Below are 18231 nucleotides of genomic sequence, written 5' to 3' on the forward strand. Positions count from 1 at the left end.
CCATTGGTGTGCAGACCGACCCACATGAGGCAGCTAGACTTCAGTTACCAGAAAGGAAAGAATAACAGGCAGAGGAAAGAGCAGAGCCAAAGGCCCTGAGGCAGGAACGTGGTGTGCCTCTCAGGCCTGCACAGCTGCAGCAAGGAAGCAGGAAGGGCTGAGGTCAGAGAGGCAGGAGCGAGTCCTAGGGACGGACCTCTGCAGGTCTCTGGAAGGACATGGTTCTTCCCCACAGGAGGGCTTTGAGCACAAGAGTGGCCTGATTTCACCGAGATGTTAACGCTGCTCTAGCTGCAGTGTTCAGAACAGACCTAAGAGCAGCACGGTGGAAGGAGGCAGAACAGGCAGGAGGAGGCTCTTTGAATCAAGTCCAGAGTGGATGGGGCCTGAAGGAGGACAGGAGCAGTGCAGGTACTCATCCCAGATCCTGGGGGCCAGATTTGTTTGGGGATTCTGAATTTTTCAAGTTTTAGAAGGGAATACAGCACCTAAAGTAGTGAGAAGTGGATCCCATACTGCTTATTTTGTGTTGCCTCCATCTAAAATCAAGGAGAAAGAGAGCAAATGAAATAGAAGAAAATAATCCTCTGCCGTTTTTACTTTTCTAAAGTAAAACATGTGTTCCTACTTTAAAGCACCATTTTCCGTTTCTATCTGGTACATTTTGACACTTTCATCTTTGACAAAAATCCTTGGTAAGTCACAACAGCCTGGGTTTTCTCACTCATGTATCCTCCCCCTCCTCATCTTTTTTGTTTCCTTTTTCTGCTCTGGCAGGGAGGCATAGAGCAAGGAGGAAAAAGGACAAGGAGGAAGAAGATTTGGCAAGAGACAAAGGGAGAACTGCTGCCATGCAGACAGAGAGGAAGCACTTGTTGACAGGGAGGGAGGGACGGAGGGCAAGAATGAAGATTGTTTGGGAGGAAGGTAAGACAAACCCAGAAATGGCTGTCCTGCTCTGAGCTCTGAGCTCTGAGGTCCCTTGTACCCCAGGCTTTGAGGACTAAAAAATGATGCGGAAATAATTTAGAAATAGTCGGATTTTCCATGTTCTGAGTTGAATAAAGTGCCAGAGCCATGCTGGCTATCAATTAGAATAGGAGAAATGGGGCTGGTTATGATTCCACAAAGAACAATGCAAGTTCATCCATCTGGCCTTTATGCTTAAAATGCAGGGTGGCCCTACATCTGCAGCCACCCTAAGTAACCTGTATGTCTCCAGGTTTGACGTAGTAAGAGGGGACAGCACACTGGTGATAAGCTTATAGAAAATATTCCTTCACCTCTGCCACAGACCCTGTTGCTGCTCCAAACTGCCTTCCTTCTCAGTTTTGCTTTCCCTTTTCCTTTCCCCTTCCTCTTTCTTTTTTATTTCTCCTCAAATTCAAGAAGTCACTTAGGGTTGAGGTAAGAGAAGTAATGAAAATGAAAAAGTGGGGAAAATATGAAGAAATGAATATTACCCCAGCTTAAGATATTTAAGAACAAAGATCCTAAATCAGGCAATGCTATAAAAAATAAGCAAATGTTAGATGCACAAAGTGGAAAACATATGATGATTTTTTTTTTTTTTTTTTTTTGAGATGGAGTTTCTTTCTTGTTGCCCAGGCTGGAGTGCAATGGCACGACCTTGGCTCACCGCAACCTCTGCCTCCCGGGTTCAAGTGATTCTCCTGCCTCAGCCTCCCAAATAGCTAGGATTACAGGCACATGCCACCACACCCGGCTAATTTTGTATTTTTAGTAGAGATGGAGTTTCTTCATGTTGGTCTGACTGGTCTCGAACTCCTGACCTCAGCTGATCCACCCACCTTGGCCTCCCAAAGTGCTGGGATTACAGGCGTGAGCCACCGTGCCTGGCCAACAATACATTTTTGTTGCCGGTAGGGTAAGCACACTAGTGGGGCTAGAGAGGGCTGGGTGTGTAGTGACAGAGGCTGGGCACAATCCAGAGGACAGGCTTGGCAGTCAGATTCCTCTCACCTGATTTAAGTGCTAAGGAGGACAGATTTATTCTACACAGCAATAGACTCCGTCAGTTTAAAATGTGATGTGCATATTCTTAATATATATTTTTATCTGTTAATAAACTGTATATACATTTACTGTGCTAATGTATTATTTATATTACAAATATCAGAAAAATAAAATGTAAAAGGACAGAAGTCTAATGTTGTCTTCTTAAACACCCACATGGGACAACTATTGCTGTCCTCAATGAAATGACAAGATCAAATCTAGATTTTAGAAAGAGGTATCTGGGATAGGGAAGAAGAGATGAATCTTTACAAAAAAATAAAGAAGTTGCTCAGACAAAAAGGTGGGAAAATGCTGAATTCACCAAGTTAAGTGGATGCATTCTATGCCTCAGAACTTCTCACAGAGCCTTTTGCATGTACATTTCTAGAGGGAGTGAGTTCTGAGGTACTCCCCACTCTTTTTAGGACCCAGAATGCTCTTTGAAAGAAACATGGGAAACCAGTTTCCCACAGAACACAGTGCGGGAATAGCTGATCTAAACTAATTTTCTCCATCCACGTAGAGTGTGCACTTCCCAAAGCTGTGTAGCTAAACTTCTGTCCAGCTCATGGAAACCATTTCGATAACGCAACCTCATGAGAGACTGAGTCAGAGCCACCCAGCAAAGCCACTTGCAGGTTCCTGGCCCTTAGAAACTATGTAAGATAAGGAATGTTTGCTATTTTAAGCTGCTAGATTCAGGAATAATTTGTTATACAGCAATAGGTAGCTAATACATCCCATAAATTCCATGCATGAATATGTCTTAATTTTGTCTTATCCTTTCTTTTTCCACCAATGATTCATGTGGCATTTTAATTTCATTTTAAGCATTTAATTGTGAGGATTGTGGTAGGAAACCCAATTCCCTCAAGTTATACTGTAAAAGATGAAAGTAGTTTGGGAAAGCTCCAAGCTCGAAAGCATATAATATTGGAGGCAGGAGGGTCGCCTAGGGAGGTCAGCAGGTAGGGAACATTTTCTACTGTTACTTCTACTTCGGTAATTGTCTGCTTTCCATTCTCTTTGTTCTTGCCTTCTGGGACTCCTGAATAGTAGAATATTAATAACATCTCTCCTTCACATCGCCCAGCTCTTGTGAGCTGTAGTTTCATTCCAGTGAGCTTTCTATGTCAATGAATTCCAGTCTATATTTCATGATTCAATAAACAAAGGTGGAAGGAAATGAGGTTCCAGCTTCTTAAAGGGGAAAAAAAAGAAACGTAAGTTGTGACATCACCAAATCCAAAAGAAGCAGCATCTAAAGAATATTTTCAAATTTATTGAGAGGATGAATCAGATAAAAATAAATAAAGAATCCCAGGTTATGGCAGAACAGTAACCACGTAGAGAAAAGCAGTTTTATAGAACAGGTAGAGAGGGAAAAATAGATCAAATAAAGATTGAAAAGTGAGGAAATGGAGACAACTATTTTAGTAGACTTGCTGTGAAGGAAAGAAGAGGAATAAAATGGTTTTCTGAAAAGGTACATGACATCAAAAGGAATCCAGAGTATTTTTTAAGACAGAGACTATTATTATGCCCTGTATGCTTATGAGGGTCATCCAAACGAACTTGATAAATTAATGATGCAGGAAAAAAGAGAAAATCATTATAGAAATGTTACCTGTAAGAAGGCCAGAATGGATGGGACCCTAAACAGTAGAGAGATTTGCTTTTGATGCAAGCAGGGACATCTCTAAAAAGATAACAGAAAAGAAAGCAAAGAATGTGAGCTGATATACAGGTAGGTTAGTGGATTTGGTGGCAGGAAGGTAAGACCTTCCTCTCTCGAGCAGACTTGTTATTTTTCTCCAAGTACTTTAGCTGCTGAGGTGGAAGGGCAGAAAATGCAGAGTCAGACTTATATAGGGCTGGGGTTTTACCAGGAGAGTTCTATTGAATGGAGAAACTAAAGGGAGTTTGCAACTGAGTGACTTTAGTGATGGGTAACAAATCAATGATCTTAACATGGGAGAAGAATTATTGATTAGAGTGGACGTGCTACTGTAAATTAGACAGAAAGATAAAAATGTTTATCAGATACAGCATGCTTGAAGCCAAAATGTCAAAGCTGTGCAATTACTGGTGACAATCCTTGGAAATGAGAAAGTCAAGGAACTGAAAGGCTCAGGGTGCTGGGTTGTTCAGCAAATGAAGAGTAAAATCTCCCAGAATGATGAGGAAACTGGTGAAGAGGAAGACTGTGAACAAAGTGTGAAAGTCCTAAGTTATAAGGAGGTTTAAATCATGACAAAAAAAAAAAAAAGAGGAGAAGTATCTATGGGATAGTCAGACAACATGAACTTCAAAAGGGATTCGTTTTTGATGGAGAAAGGAGTAGAAATTATTTGGATGCTGCCCTGGGCAACAAGCAGGGCACCCAACTCATTTCCTGCCAGCTTGTGATTGGTGCACCATGGGCTTCCTTGTGAAAGTGCAGAAAGGAATGGATATCCTCGGGGGGTAAGTTGTTTAAATCAGGGCCGAAAGTTAAAGGAACAATCAGAGACCAGCTTAAGTTCATAAAGGAGTTTGCCAAATAATGGACCATGAGTTTCAAAGGGCATGGTAGAAGCATTTCAAAGGGCAGGGAAGGCAGGTAGGTGTATTAGTCCATTCTCACATTGCTATTTAAAAAAAAACCCTGAGACTGATTAATTTATAAGAAAAGAGGTTTAATTGGCTCATGGTTCTGCAGGTGAACAGGAAACATAGTAGCTTCAGCTTCTGGGAAGGCCTCAGGAAGCTTCCAATCATGGCAGAAGGCAAAGGAGAGCAAGACATCTTAAACGGTAGGAGCAGGAGCAAGAGAGAAGGCGGAGGTGGAGGGGTGTTGCTACACACTTTTAAACAACCAGATCTCATGCGAACTCACTCACTATCAGGAGAACAGTACCAACGGGGGATGGTGCTAAACTATTCTTGAGAAATCCACCCCCATGATCCAAACACCTCCCACAAGGCCCCACCTCCAACACTGGGGATTACAATTTGACATGAGACTTGATGGGATACAGATCGAAACCACATCAGAAGGAGACTGATTCAAATTAAGGGATGAACTGGGCAGGGTAGGGAGGAGAATATGGATAATAATAAATGGCTGGGACGCTTAAACTTTTAGAGATTAGAAGGAGGTAAAGGAGTATTGAAGATATTTTGGGATACATCCTGGTCATAGATTAAAGAACTGTGGGAAATCTGAGATATGGTCCAGACAATTTAGTTAGAAAACACGGGACAATGGGGTGACGGGGCAACTGCTCATTCCTCGAACAGGTGGAGGGTGGTAATGAAGGAAATGAAAGACAGGAATAAGCATTTGAACATTTGTTAGAAAGTGAAAGAACATAATCTATTAAAATGAAAATGAGTGTACCTTTTTACTCAGCAAGTTTACTTTTTGGTAGCAACTGCATTGCACACAAACTATGAGCACAACTTCAGTAGCCAACTTTTCTCATGAATGTATACAACAGTGAAGAGCTCAGTCCATTTACTTCCTATATTGTTCATCTGACAAAATCCTCCCTTAAACCTTCAGTGGTGAGATGGGGTTTAAATGGCTTTATCTCAAACACATATGTCAGCTACAGAATCCAGGATGTAACAAAAAATAGAGACAGAGTGTTAATAAGCATATACACCAAAAAAAATCTCTTTGGTAAAAATGAATGGAAAAGGAAATGGAAAATTAGATATAAGCATAGAATAATTAAATTGTAGAGCTTTATTGTGAAGACCACTTGATTGCCAATGTAATTCATTGCTCGGTTCCATTATGTAATTTTATAGCATTCTCATGACTTATGAGATAAATAGCAGCAGCAGTAGCAGCAAAAATAGAGTATTTCAGAAGTAATATCAGTAGAGTAGAAGTGACTCAGTTGAAAAAATATTGACAGTCATCACAAGGATAAGTAGAGCAGTGGCAACAAACATCAATGTATTTTACAAGAAAAATTCTTCTATTGGCAGATAAAAATCTCTTAGTAACCACCGGCAAATGGGTTCTCAGCAACTTTCTTCTAAAGGGCTTTCAGGACATTTATTAGAAAGAGAAGGAATCAGAGGAAAAACCATAGATTGTCAAGGTAATAATATAAAGTTAAAGGACTTCTGCCAAGGTTCAGTTTATTGTTTTTTGTTTTTTGTTTTTTTTTGTTTGTTTGTTTGTTTTTGAGACGGAGTCTCGCTCTGTCTCCCAGGCTGGAGTGCAGTGGCGCAATCTCGGCTCACTGCAAGCTCCGCCTCCTGGGTTCACGCCATTCTCCTGCCTCAGCCTCTCCAAGTAGCTGGGACTACAGGTGCCCGCCACCACGCCTGGCTAATTTTTTTGTATTTTTAGTAGAGACGGGGTTTCACCGTGGTCTCGATCTCCTGACCTCGTGATCCGCCCGCCTCGGCCTCCCAAAGTGCTGGGATTACAAGCGTGAGCCACCGCGCCCGGCCTTAGTGTTTTAAATAAATTCATTATGGCCTAGAATCCAACAACATAAACCTAAAATATCCTGTCTGCGTTAATTTATTCTTTGCATGCGGTCTACATTGCTTTCAGGGGAAGACTACTAAGTCATTACCAACCTTGTCATCTTTCTCTTTGCCAACCTTTTTGACTATGTGTTTCTGAGGGACATGTACTACTAATTAATATTGCAAAGAATAATTATGATAGATGCAGAAGTCACCCTGTAAAAACTCAGTTCATCACAGAAGAAATTCATGAGGATTATGCAGTCAACAGAATAAACACTGCACACTGGATAACTATATTTGTATATATGTTTATATACATAAATACATACTATATGTGTATATATACACATACACCTACATGAAAACACATATGTTCTTGCTCTCCATATATTCTGAGGCAAACATAAGGAATGCTGGAGGCAGTTTTAGGTACAGAGTGAAGGTTAGGGATTTGTTAAAAGCCTGTGATGTGGAGGCTTTTCTAGAATTTGTTTTTTAAAATGCATCCCTGAGATTGTGCCAGGCCCCGTTTTCACATAAACCTACTTCCAGGAGGTGTCCTGCTTCCAGGAGGGGACCTGCTCACAAGAGGGTTCCCTCCTGCACACAGCTCCCTGCCTGGATCTCCATTCAGCCTCATACCTGCAAGACGGGCAAGAGGGTAAGAAGGAGAAAATCACAGCCAAGATGGAGAAGGTGTGCAAGCACTTAGGGAAGAAGGAAAACTCGAAGCTCTGATAACCCATTTCCAGGCACAAGATGTTAAGAAGACTCAAATTATAGAAACATCATGTTCCTCACCTTCACCGGGGCTAAATGTGTCATTCTCTGCTCATCCTGAAAACAATGAATTGATCCTTTTTGGAGGTGAATATTTTAATAGCAAAAAATCTTGCTTATATAACCACCTCTATATCTACAATACCAGAAAAGACACCTGGATTAAAGTCAAAATTCCCAATGCACTTCTGGGGCACTGTGCTCTCCAAGCTGTCGTGGTGCATTGATGTGACAGACAGATTATGAGTGTTTGCAGGGGAGCTTGTTGCTCCCGATGGACAGCAGTTCTACCACTACAAGGATCTCTGTGTCCTGCATCTGGCCACCAAAACCTGGGAGCTAGTTGAATCAACCGGGGCTCGTTTAGATCACAGTGGACAGCAGACGGTAGCCTGGAAGACACAGCTAATTCTTTCTGGTGGTTTTCATGAGAGTAGTGTTTTAAACGCATTATTCAATTCTAGGATGGCATTATACAATTGTCTCAAAATCTATCAAGAATACATTTCTAAAGCTTTGGATTAATATTTGGGTGTGCATCTATTGGGCTTCAAATAATTACATAGACTTGAATTAATATAAATTCTGTTTACTCCTATTTTTTGTTTCCTATATATTTTCTTACATAGAGTCAGGGATTCCTGAAACCACATAGTAAGGTATTGGCAAAAATCTAACCAAACAGATCATGAATATTTTATTGAATATAAAATTCATAGCTTAAATAGGTGGATTCTCTCACTAATTTCAAAAGAGAATGATTAGACCAGAGAGGTGTTAGTAGGGTCCGTCTATACAAAGGAGTAGTAAGCAGATGAAAAAGAAACAAGGAAGGTCTTCAAAATGTATAAGTGAAAAATATAAGTAAAGTCTCCAAAATGAAATAAGTGAAAAAAAATCAAAGCACAGAACGGTGTGTATAGTAGGCCACCTTTTCTGTAAACAGTGCAAAGTGAACACGTTGTTTCTAAACTGTATTTGGAAATGTAAATGGCCAAGAATAGTCAAGGCAATCTTAAGTTAGAACAAAGCTAAAAGAATGTATGATACCATGACCTATGATAAAGCTAAAATAATTAAGAGAGATGTTGCTAGCACTAAGGTGGATAAATAGGTAAAAGTGAGAATAACCATTTCAGTAAGTGGTGCTGAGTTAACCATAGGGAAAAAAATAACAAAACTGCTTCCCACTAGATTGAAAAAAAGTAAGTATGAAAGGTAAAACAAAACAAAAATTTTGGAGGAAAACAATAAGAGAACATCTTCATATCCCTAAGATAAGCAAATATTTCTTAAAAGAACACAAAAATCACTAGCTATAAAGGGAAACAAACTGAGAAACTACTAAGCTCTATTATAATGAAGAACTTCTGTTCCTCAAAAGAAACCATTAAGGATAGAAAAGGCCAGCCATGGAATGGGAGAAAAATATATGCAATAAATATATTGAAAAAAGGACTTTCAGGCCAAAAATATAAAGAACTCATGCACGTCAGTAAGAAAAAGATCCAACAATAACAATGGAAAATGAATAAAGGGTTTTCTTTTGTGAAGAATAGACACTTCACAAATTATACGAATAGCAATAAACATGAAAAAAACCTCATTAGTTATCCAACAAATACAAAGTAAAACCCCAATGTGATATATCATTACATAAGTACTATTACTTCTTTAATAGAAAAGGCATTAAATATCAAACGTTAGGGAGAATGTGTAGCAAATGAAACTTTCACACTCTACTGGTGGGAGCGCAATTCTACTCCTAAGTATATACAAAGAGAAATGCTTACATTTGTTCACCATATTGCAAGTGTAAGAATGTTAAAAGATGCATAGCCTAAAATGGATACCACCAATCATAGAACAGGTTAAAATTATTGTATATTCACATAAAGGCATACTATAAGCCAATGAGAATGAGTGAACTATTGCTATACACAACAGCATAAATGATTCTGGCAAATAATGTTCAGCAAAAGAAACTTGACAGAAACACATACTGTATGATACCATTCACTGAAAGTTAAAAAAATTGGTATACTAATGCTTGGTGTTAGAAGTCAACAGTGGTTTCTAAAAAGGCAGGGATGAGGGCATGGAGGGGTGGAGGGAGGACAGTTACAACAAGAGGCAAAGAGGGGGCTTCTGGGTTCTTGTAACATTTTCTCACTTGCTTTTATGGGTCTGTTCATTTTGCAAAAATCCATTGAGCTATACACTTATTATTTGTGCATTTCTCTGTATGCATTTTATATGTCAATTGAAAAGTTTAACAACAAAAAAAGACAAAGGAATCAAACTGAAGGTGCCTTCACTGATCAAGAATGGGTCAATGAGAACATCAGAAAGGATAGGGTCAGCAATGTATTGAAATACATCAAATTTTTTAAAATCCAGGAATTTATACTCAAAGTAGGAAAAAAAATTATTGTTTATCTTTGGAGATAGTTAAGATAGCAAGCTACTATTCAAAAATCCTGGTAAAATAAAAACAAATAATCAAGCCTTATCCTGCATTTCCTGTATGAATTATACTTAAGAGTAATCAAATAGTTGTTGTGAGAACATTTTCCTTAGTTGAAGAATTCCAGATAATAAATGCAAAAGGAATAATAGAATTCAAAAGTTACCATTTTTCAACCTCTAATAAAATAATGGTATGTGTCTGCTGATGCAATAAGAAGCAAATGGCATCACCTAAATGAATCTGAAAACAATCAGCTCTCTGTCTCTAATGCTAGTTTACAGGAAATAGAGGGAATGGAAGAACACGGTAAATGAATCCCAAGGATGTAATCAGCCACATTTAGCACGTGGGAAATGTACCGTACAAGTGACTTGGTTTTTTAAAAAAGCCATAGGAGAACAGGTAAGAGGCCTGACTGTTATAGATGGAAACTTAAAGAATACATCAATCAAATCAATTTGTGAACTTATTTGGATCTTCATTCAAAGAAACCAACTATAAAAGACATATTTAGATAATCAAGAAAATTTAACATAGAAAAGATATTAGATATCATTAAAGCGTTATTGTTAATCTTTTGTAGTTCTGTGTTTTTAAAGTCATTTTTAGAGATATTATTGAATTATTTATGGGTGAAATAACATGCTTGATATTTGCTTCAAAAAACTTCAGCAAAGGAAAGAGGTAGTGACACATGAAACAGAATGACCCAATTACTGATCATCATTGGTCCTCTGTGATGTATACACAGTGGCTCACTTGTGATTATGTTTAAAATAAACTTCATATGTAAAAACTTACCCCGTCCTTAGCTTTCACCAGGAGATCATAGGTAGCTGGATCCCTTTCCCTGTCGATATCTTGAGAAACACAGATTTGCCCATCATGAGGGTCAATCCGGAATGCCTGAGGTGCTTCATAGCTCAGGAATCCATCATAAAGAGAATACTCAATAAAGCCATAGAGTCCTGAATCTGCATCAGAGGCTGTTACCTATGAGACAGGAGGGTGATCAGGAGGAAATAGAAATGCTAGCATTACTTTTCAGTTAGTTATGAATTATTACAATAATTTGCACAACCACATAACCCCCATAGCTATTCACAAAGCCTAGGCTTTGGTTTTATATCTCTCTCCTCGCTTACCTTCTGTGATAATTCCTGCTTCACCTTTCTCCTTTCTTTGTGAGTTCTGCTTTTCAATATCTCTTGCCCACTCCTGTCTTTTCAGATAATCTCTGAAAGTTTGAGGTCCTTAGGGCTCAGCCCTGTTCTTTTGTCTTCTTATTTCATTCACTATACCTAACTAATCTCATCCAATCTCAAAGATTTAAGAATACCCATAGGATTAAGGACTTGACAGCCAAGCTGTTGATTCCCTCCCATACCTAGGCCTTCGAGTGATAGGCTTGATGCCCCCCACCTTTGAGAGCAGCAAGGGGAGGGCCAAGAAATCAAGACAGTAAATGCCACCTTTACTAGAAACCCAATCCCAGTGACAGAATTCACACTGGAATGTGAGAGTTGAGTCACCCTGGCCAGCTCTCCTTATGGGAGTAATGTCCCAGTCGGGGCCCTGCACAGTGGTGTAGCATTCAGTCTGCAGGTGCCTGTAGGTACATGGGGAATGAAATGCAGCCCATGCTGTGCTCGCCAAAACAGGCACAAACACTGACATGCCCAGAGGAAAAGGCACCGTCTTATTTTGCCTTATGTACCACTTATGTTACCAGCAATCCTGTGCCTGATAGAAAAGATGAAGCAAGTGAAATTATGAAAGCACTTAACTTATTTATACCAACTGTGGGAGTATATAGTGAGAAATACAACAGGCTCTATAGAACTCAAAAAATTCTCAAGCTCATAGGCTCATCATAGATAATGCTTTTAATTTACAACCCAACTAACGGTAAGAGCAAACACCTAGATAGCACTTACAATAAAAGCAGCATTTTAAGGGAAGACAGAAAGGAAGAGAGGGAGGAGGGAGGGAGGGAGGGAAGGAAGGAAGGAAGGAGGGAGGGAGGAAGGGAAGGAAGGAGGAAGGGAAGGAAGGAAGGGAAGGAGGGAAGGAAGGAAGGAGGGAGGGAGGGAAGGAAGGATGGAAGGAGGGAAGAAAGGAAGGAGAGAGGGAGGGAAGGAAGGAAGGGAAAGAGGGAAGGAAAGAAGGAGGGAGGGAGGGAAGGAAGGATGGAAGGAAGGAAGAAAGGAAGGAGAGAGGGAGGGAAAAAAGGAAGGGAGGGAGGGAAGGAGGGAAGGAAGGAGGGAAGGAAGGATGGAAGGAAGGAAGAAAGGAAGGAGGGAGGGAGGGAAGGAAGGATGGAAGGAAGGAAGAAAGGAGGGAGGGAGGGAAGGAAGGAAGGAGGGAGGGAGGGAGGGAAGGAAGGAAGGAAGGAAGGATTCTATGCTACAGCACACGTACTCTTATAAGGGCTTAAAATACATTACATACTTACAATCTATAGGTACTAACGTTCATTCTTCAGATCAGACAAGTCAGGCTCAGAGAGTTTATGTAACAGGCCAAAGGTCACATAACAAATAAGTGTCAAAACTGAAATTTATATCCATACAATTGGCAGCAGAGGGCATGCTGTAATGACCATGATCTATGTGCTGCCTCCCAAGTCTGACACCTTGTCATATATCCTTTATTTACAGAAAAATCAGACCCCAAATCTCCTGACCTTCCTCTGATGCAGAATGTGCTAGATTATGTGTAGCGCCATTCCAAGTAAATGTTTACCCCATGTATATGTTGTTTCTCACCATAATATCATTAACATGAAGAAACGCAGCTAGTAGTGGTGCCCATGCTCTTAAGTCTTAGCTGAACCTTCTATTCCATGTGATCAAATTCCAACTGGGTTCAAGAAAGCAGAAATATAAAGTGATGACCATTGGAAATAAACGAGAATTAAGCAGATTAATTCAGAAAGTCCAACTTCCCACTAATGGACATCACAGAAAAAGAGAAAACAGATAAAATGGAAAAAAAAAGGAGCAAAGGAGCAGCTATTTCTTTGGTTCACAAGGACACATATGCACAAAGTCCCCAAAGTCACTCTGACAGGGAAGGAGAGAGATGGAAGAGGCATTCTGGCTTTTAACTTCTTTGGCCCAGAAGCCGTGCTCAGTTCACATTCCACTGGGCAGAACCAGTTATGTGTCCCCAGCTTAGCTGCAAGGGAGGCTGAGAAAAGGAGAGGAGCATAAGGATATTTGGAGGAGCATACAAATAGTCTTTGTCATACATATCATTTAGTCTAGAATATATGAAGACAGGCACATAAGATTATGTAGGTCTCCAAGTAGATGTAGTGAAACTTAAGCAAGTGGAAAGTTATACCCAGAAATGGCTACCCAATGCCACCCTACTATAGATTTAGTTTTGGAAAATAATTCTGGCTGTCTTGCATATATTTGTAAGGCTTTTAGGAGGGAGGCAAAAATAAAAGACAATTTCATCACCTACAATATTTGTGCTCCTATTATACTCATTTAACTCTGGACTGAAAACAAAATAATCAGCTTTTCATCAATATAATATACAGGCAGGAGCTACACCTTAATTACAGTACTTCTGAAACAAAGCTTCATTCTGATAACATGTTCAACAAAGTTCTCAATAAACCTTCTCCATCCTGTTCCATCTTGAGCATATAACCAAAATGTGACTTTTGGAACTATTTTGAAGTAGTCTAGCTTAGTGGTTCTCAACTAGGGACAAGTTTGCCCCCCAAGAAGACATTTAGTATGTCTAGAGACATTTTTGGTTGTCACAACTGGGGAAGGCTTTCTACTTTCATTTAATGGGTTAATTTAATGGGTTAATTTGAGAGATACTGCTACAATGTATTATATAACATCCTACAATGGATAAGATAGACTTCACAACAAAGAATTATCTGACCCAAAATGTTAGTAGTGCCTAGACTGAGAACCCCTGGGCATAATGAAACTCCTACCAATTGGCAGTGTTATTTTCCCACTTTAATTGTCTATGTCTTAAACTGATGATACAGCCTTTAAATTTATCTTTTCTCTTATCTATCTCATATTCTGTAGCAAAATTATTCATTCTGTGCAACCATCTAACATATTTATAAGTTCTTCTCATCACTTCTTCTCATATTGTGATTCTTCTCATCAGTTGGGCTGAAGCAGGAAATCCAGAAATTTCCCCACTATGAAGAACTAAACTCCAAATACATTTGGTCTATTCTATTCTGACAGCTGTTAATAATTTAGCAGCTTCAAGTTCCTGAAGACACCAAATATATCTTCTAAAGCCATATGGTATTCTCAATAACTTTGGCTTCATTGAAAGACACATACAATGAACTTTTAAATTCTAAAATTCATTCTTAGCCTTTAATAGTATATATTAATAAGTGATTCAGCTTATATAAGACAAATTTCCTTACTTCCACTTTCAAGACCTTTTTCTCATTTGGACTTTTGGCAAAGTGAAATGTAAGGAGACAAAAGTAGGATAAGAGTATTGATCTCAATTTATGTTAGCAATTCACATTCTGAGTTTCAGAATCATAACATAAGAATGTTTCTCTCCCTGTTTTGACCAAAATACCTAAAAATATTGACCTAGTATTCTAGGTCATACTATCCCACCTATTGGGTCTTGAATGCCTAGAATTAATATTGGGTCTTGAATGCCTAGAATTAATCTGACATCTTTCTAAAATTTATATTTTCCAATATCTATTGGCTGACACATGAAATTTAGGCAAATTGAATAATAGAAAATGGAAATGGCTTTGTCAAAACTTCAAGAGGAAATCTTGCTTAGTTAATAAGCTCCATGGGTCCTTTCTCCAAAGATGGTTGTTTAAATTGAAGCAAGAGGCACCTGGCCAACTCTATTATCGCAATCTTATGGTGCTGATTGAGCATCAGAGGATATCTCAAGAGGATTTTATCCCTACATCTACTTACTGAGCCACATAACAGCACTCTCAATAACATTCCTGTGTTCTTCATCCTAATCTCAATTTACCTGTTTTAGACAGAGATGAATCTGATACTTTTTACTGTAAACTTCTTCCAACTCAGAATTGTTCTCCCCAAGTCTGATGTTTCACAAGTTTGATGGAAACATTATAAAAATGCAAAATATCAATATATTATTAAAATCCCCCTGATTCCATTGTTAGCTTTCTGAGATTTAAATAATTTTTATCAGACAAGGATATACACTCTCACCACTCCTATTCAACATAGTACTGGAAGTCCTAGCCACAGCAATCAGGCAACAGAAAGAAATAAAAAGCATCCAAATAGGAAAAGAAGCCAAACTATCTCTCTTTACTGACAATATAATCCTATAGCTAGAGAATTCGTAAGACTCTGCCAAAAGGCTCCTGGAACTGATAAACAACTTCAGTAAAGTTTCAGGATATGAAATCAATATACAAAAATCAGTAGCATTCCTATACAGCAATAATGTTCAAGCTGAGAGCCAAATCAAGAACACAATCCCATTTACAATAGCCACTAAAAAATAAAATACCTAGGAATAAATCTAACCGAGGAGGTAAAAGATCTCCACAAGGAGAACTACAAAACACTGCTGAAAGAAATCATAGATGACACAAACAAATGGAAAAACATTCCATGCTCATTGATTAGAAGAATCAATATTGTTAAAATGGCCAGACTGTCTAAAGCAATCTATAGATTCAATGCCATTCCTATCAAACGACCAATGTAATCTTTCACAGAATTATAAAAAACCATTCTAAAATTCATATGGGATGGAAAAAAATGCCCAAATAGTCAAAGTAATCCTAGGCAAAAAGAACAAACTGGAGGCATCACATTATCCAACTTCAAATTATACTATAGGACTACAGTAACCAAAACAGCATGGTACTGGTACAAAAACAGAAACAGACCAATGGAACAGAAGAGAGAACCCAGAAATAAAACATCACACCTACAGCCATCTGATCTTTGACAAAGTTGAATAAGCAATAAGGAAAGGACTCCTTATTCAATAAATGGTGCTGGGGTAGCTGGCTAGCCATATACAGAAGATTGAAACTGGATCCCCACCTTTCACCATATACAAAAATTAAATGAACTTTAATTTCAACTAGATGAATTTTAATTTTAATACACAATAATTCACAATATACACATATTTAAATGGATTAAATATTTAAATGTAAGATCTCAAACTATAAGAATCCTAGAAGAAAACCTAGGAAACAACATTCTGGACGTCGGCCTTGGCAAAGAATTTATGACTAAGTCCTCAAAAGCAATTGCAACCAAAACAAAAATTGACAAGTGGGATCTAATTAAACTAAAGAGCTTCTGCACAGTATAACAAAATCTCAACAGAGTAAACAGACAACCCACAGAATGGGAGAAAATAATCACAAACTATGCATCTGACAAAGGTCTAATATCCAGAATCTACAAGGAACTTAAATAATTCAACCAGCAAAAAACAAATAACCCCATTAAAAAAGTGGGCAAAAGACATTAACAGACACTTCTCAAAAGACAACATACAAGCAGCCAACAAACATATGAAAAAAATGCTCAGTATCACTAATCATCAGAGAAATGCAAATCAATACCACAATGAGATGCCATCTCACACCAGTCAGAATAGCTATTATTGAAAAGTCAAAAAATAACAGATGCTGATGAGGCTATGAAGAAAAGGAGACACTTATACACTCTTGGTGAGACTACAGATTAGTTCAGCCACTGTGGAAAGAAGGATGGAGATTTATTAAAGAACTACCATTGGAACAATAATCCAATTACTGAGTAAATATCCAAAGGAAAATAAATTATTCTACCAAAAAGACACACGAACTTGCATATTCATCACAGTGCTATTCACAATAGCAAAAACATAGAATCAACCTAGGGGCCCATCAACGGTGGATTAGACAAAGAAAATGTGGAACATAGGCACTATGGAATGCTACACAGCCATAGAAAAGAAAAATATCATGTCCTTTGCAGAAACATGAATGCAGTGGGCTGCCATTATCCCAAGGGAATTAACACAGGAACAGAAAACCAAATACTGCAGTTCTCACTCATAAGTGGGAGTTAAACATTATGTACATATGGGTATAAAGATGGGGACAATAAACACAGGAGACTACTAGAAGGGGGAGGTTGGAAGAGGGTTGAAAGTCTACCCATTGGTTGCAATGCTCATTGCCTGGGTGATGGGATCAATTGTACCCCAAACCTCAGTATCACACAATACATTCACATGACAAACGTGCACATGTACCCCTTGAATCTAAAATAAAGGTTGAAATTACAAAAAATAAAGTAAAATACAAATAAATAATTTTTATTACTTCCTTCATATTAACATCTAGGTAAGAATTCCTCCCTACGAATGTGTCATGAAGACAGGAGACAAATTGAAATCAATGGCCCTTGAAGGCATGTTTCCATGGTTTTTGGATGTTCTATGAGTGGAATGGATCTGCCTACATCCCCCTCATCAGGATAACAGGGCCTCCTCCCCTTCAACATCAGTGGTCAGTCCAGCCATTTATATCAGCCAGACTCCACCCAAAAGGCATGATGTGACAGGGTTGGCCATAATTCCTCTATCTACTCCTAAGCAACTGTATACTTAACTCAGCAAAATTTGTGAAAAAAAAAAATAAAAAGGTCTCAGAGCCCAGTAAAAAAGAGCAATAAAACAGTTCTAGTGGAAAAAAAAAAGCAGCACTTGAGATGAAATTTAAAATTAAATAACCCACTTTAATTTTTTTCTTATTACAATTTCCAGTTTTTCTATCCATGAGCATTTAACAATTTGTTTGAAGAAACAAAAGTTATTAACACAACACACACATAGAACTTTACATAGAAAAGAAGAAAAAAATCATTAAATAACGTTTTACATTTGAAGCACTGGACAACCACTGATCCTGCAGCTGAAATAGGACTATAATATTCCAGTGGAACTTGGAATCAGCATTGGGGCCCACAACTAATACAAGTATGCCACTCTCTGAACACCACTTGGCAAGTTCACCAAGTTCCAAAGTCTAATGATCGAGGCTTGATCTTTATTTTCTGAATCATTTGGCAGCCTTTCACACAGCTAGTCATTGCCTCCTTATTGAAACACATCCTTCATCAGACACCACGTTATGGCCCTCCTCCTCATGCACCACCTTACTGACCTCACCTCAGTTTCCTTCACTGGTTTTGTGTTCTCTTCCTGGCTTCTGAACACTATAGCACCCCAGAGCTCAGTCTTGGGACTACTTCTTTTCAATCCACTCTGACTGCTTGTAGGGCACTGAATCCTGGCCTCCAAAAAAACTCTGTCAATATTCTAATCCCCAGAACCTGTGACTATTCTCTTATTTGATAAAGGAGTGACTACTACCTTACATGGCAACAGACATGATTAAGTTGAGGATTTTGAGAGGAGAATCTTATCCTTGCTTATCTGGGTGGGTCCTA

The 18231-nt window shown here is 38.7% G+C and overlaps 1 protein-coding gene across 2 annotated transcripts in view; it reads right to left on the reverse strand.

Moving 5' to 3' along the window:
• Positions 1–18231, reverse strand: part of DCHS2 (dachsous cadherin-related 2) — a 276456-nt gene that overhangs the window by 147957 nt on the left and 110268 nt on the right. For both annotated transcript variants that reach the window (XM_032148516.2, XM_058436843.1), the window contains exon 2: positions 10550–10741. In XM_032148516.2, coding sequence (XP_032004407.1) covers positions 10550–10741 — 192 coding nt within the window. The remainder of the gene's footprint in view (positions 1–10549; positions 10742–18231) is intronic.

Source organism: Hylobates moloch, unplaced genomic scaffold, assembly GCF_009828535.3.
Source record: "Hylobates moloch isolate HMO894 unplaced genomic scaffold, HMol_V3 SCAFFOLD_3, whole genome shotgun sequence".
NCBI lineage: Eukaryota > Metazoa > Chordata > Mammalia > Primates > Hylobatidae > Hylobates > Hylobates moloch.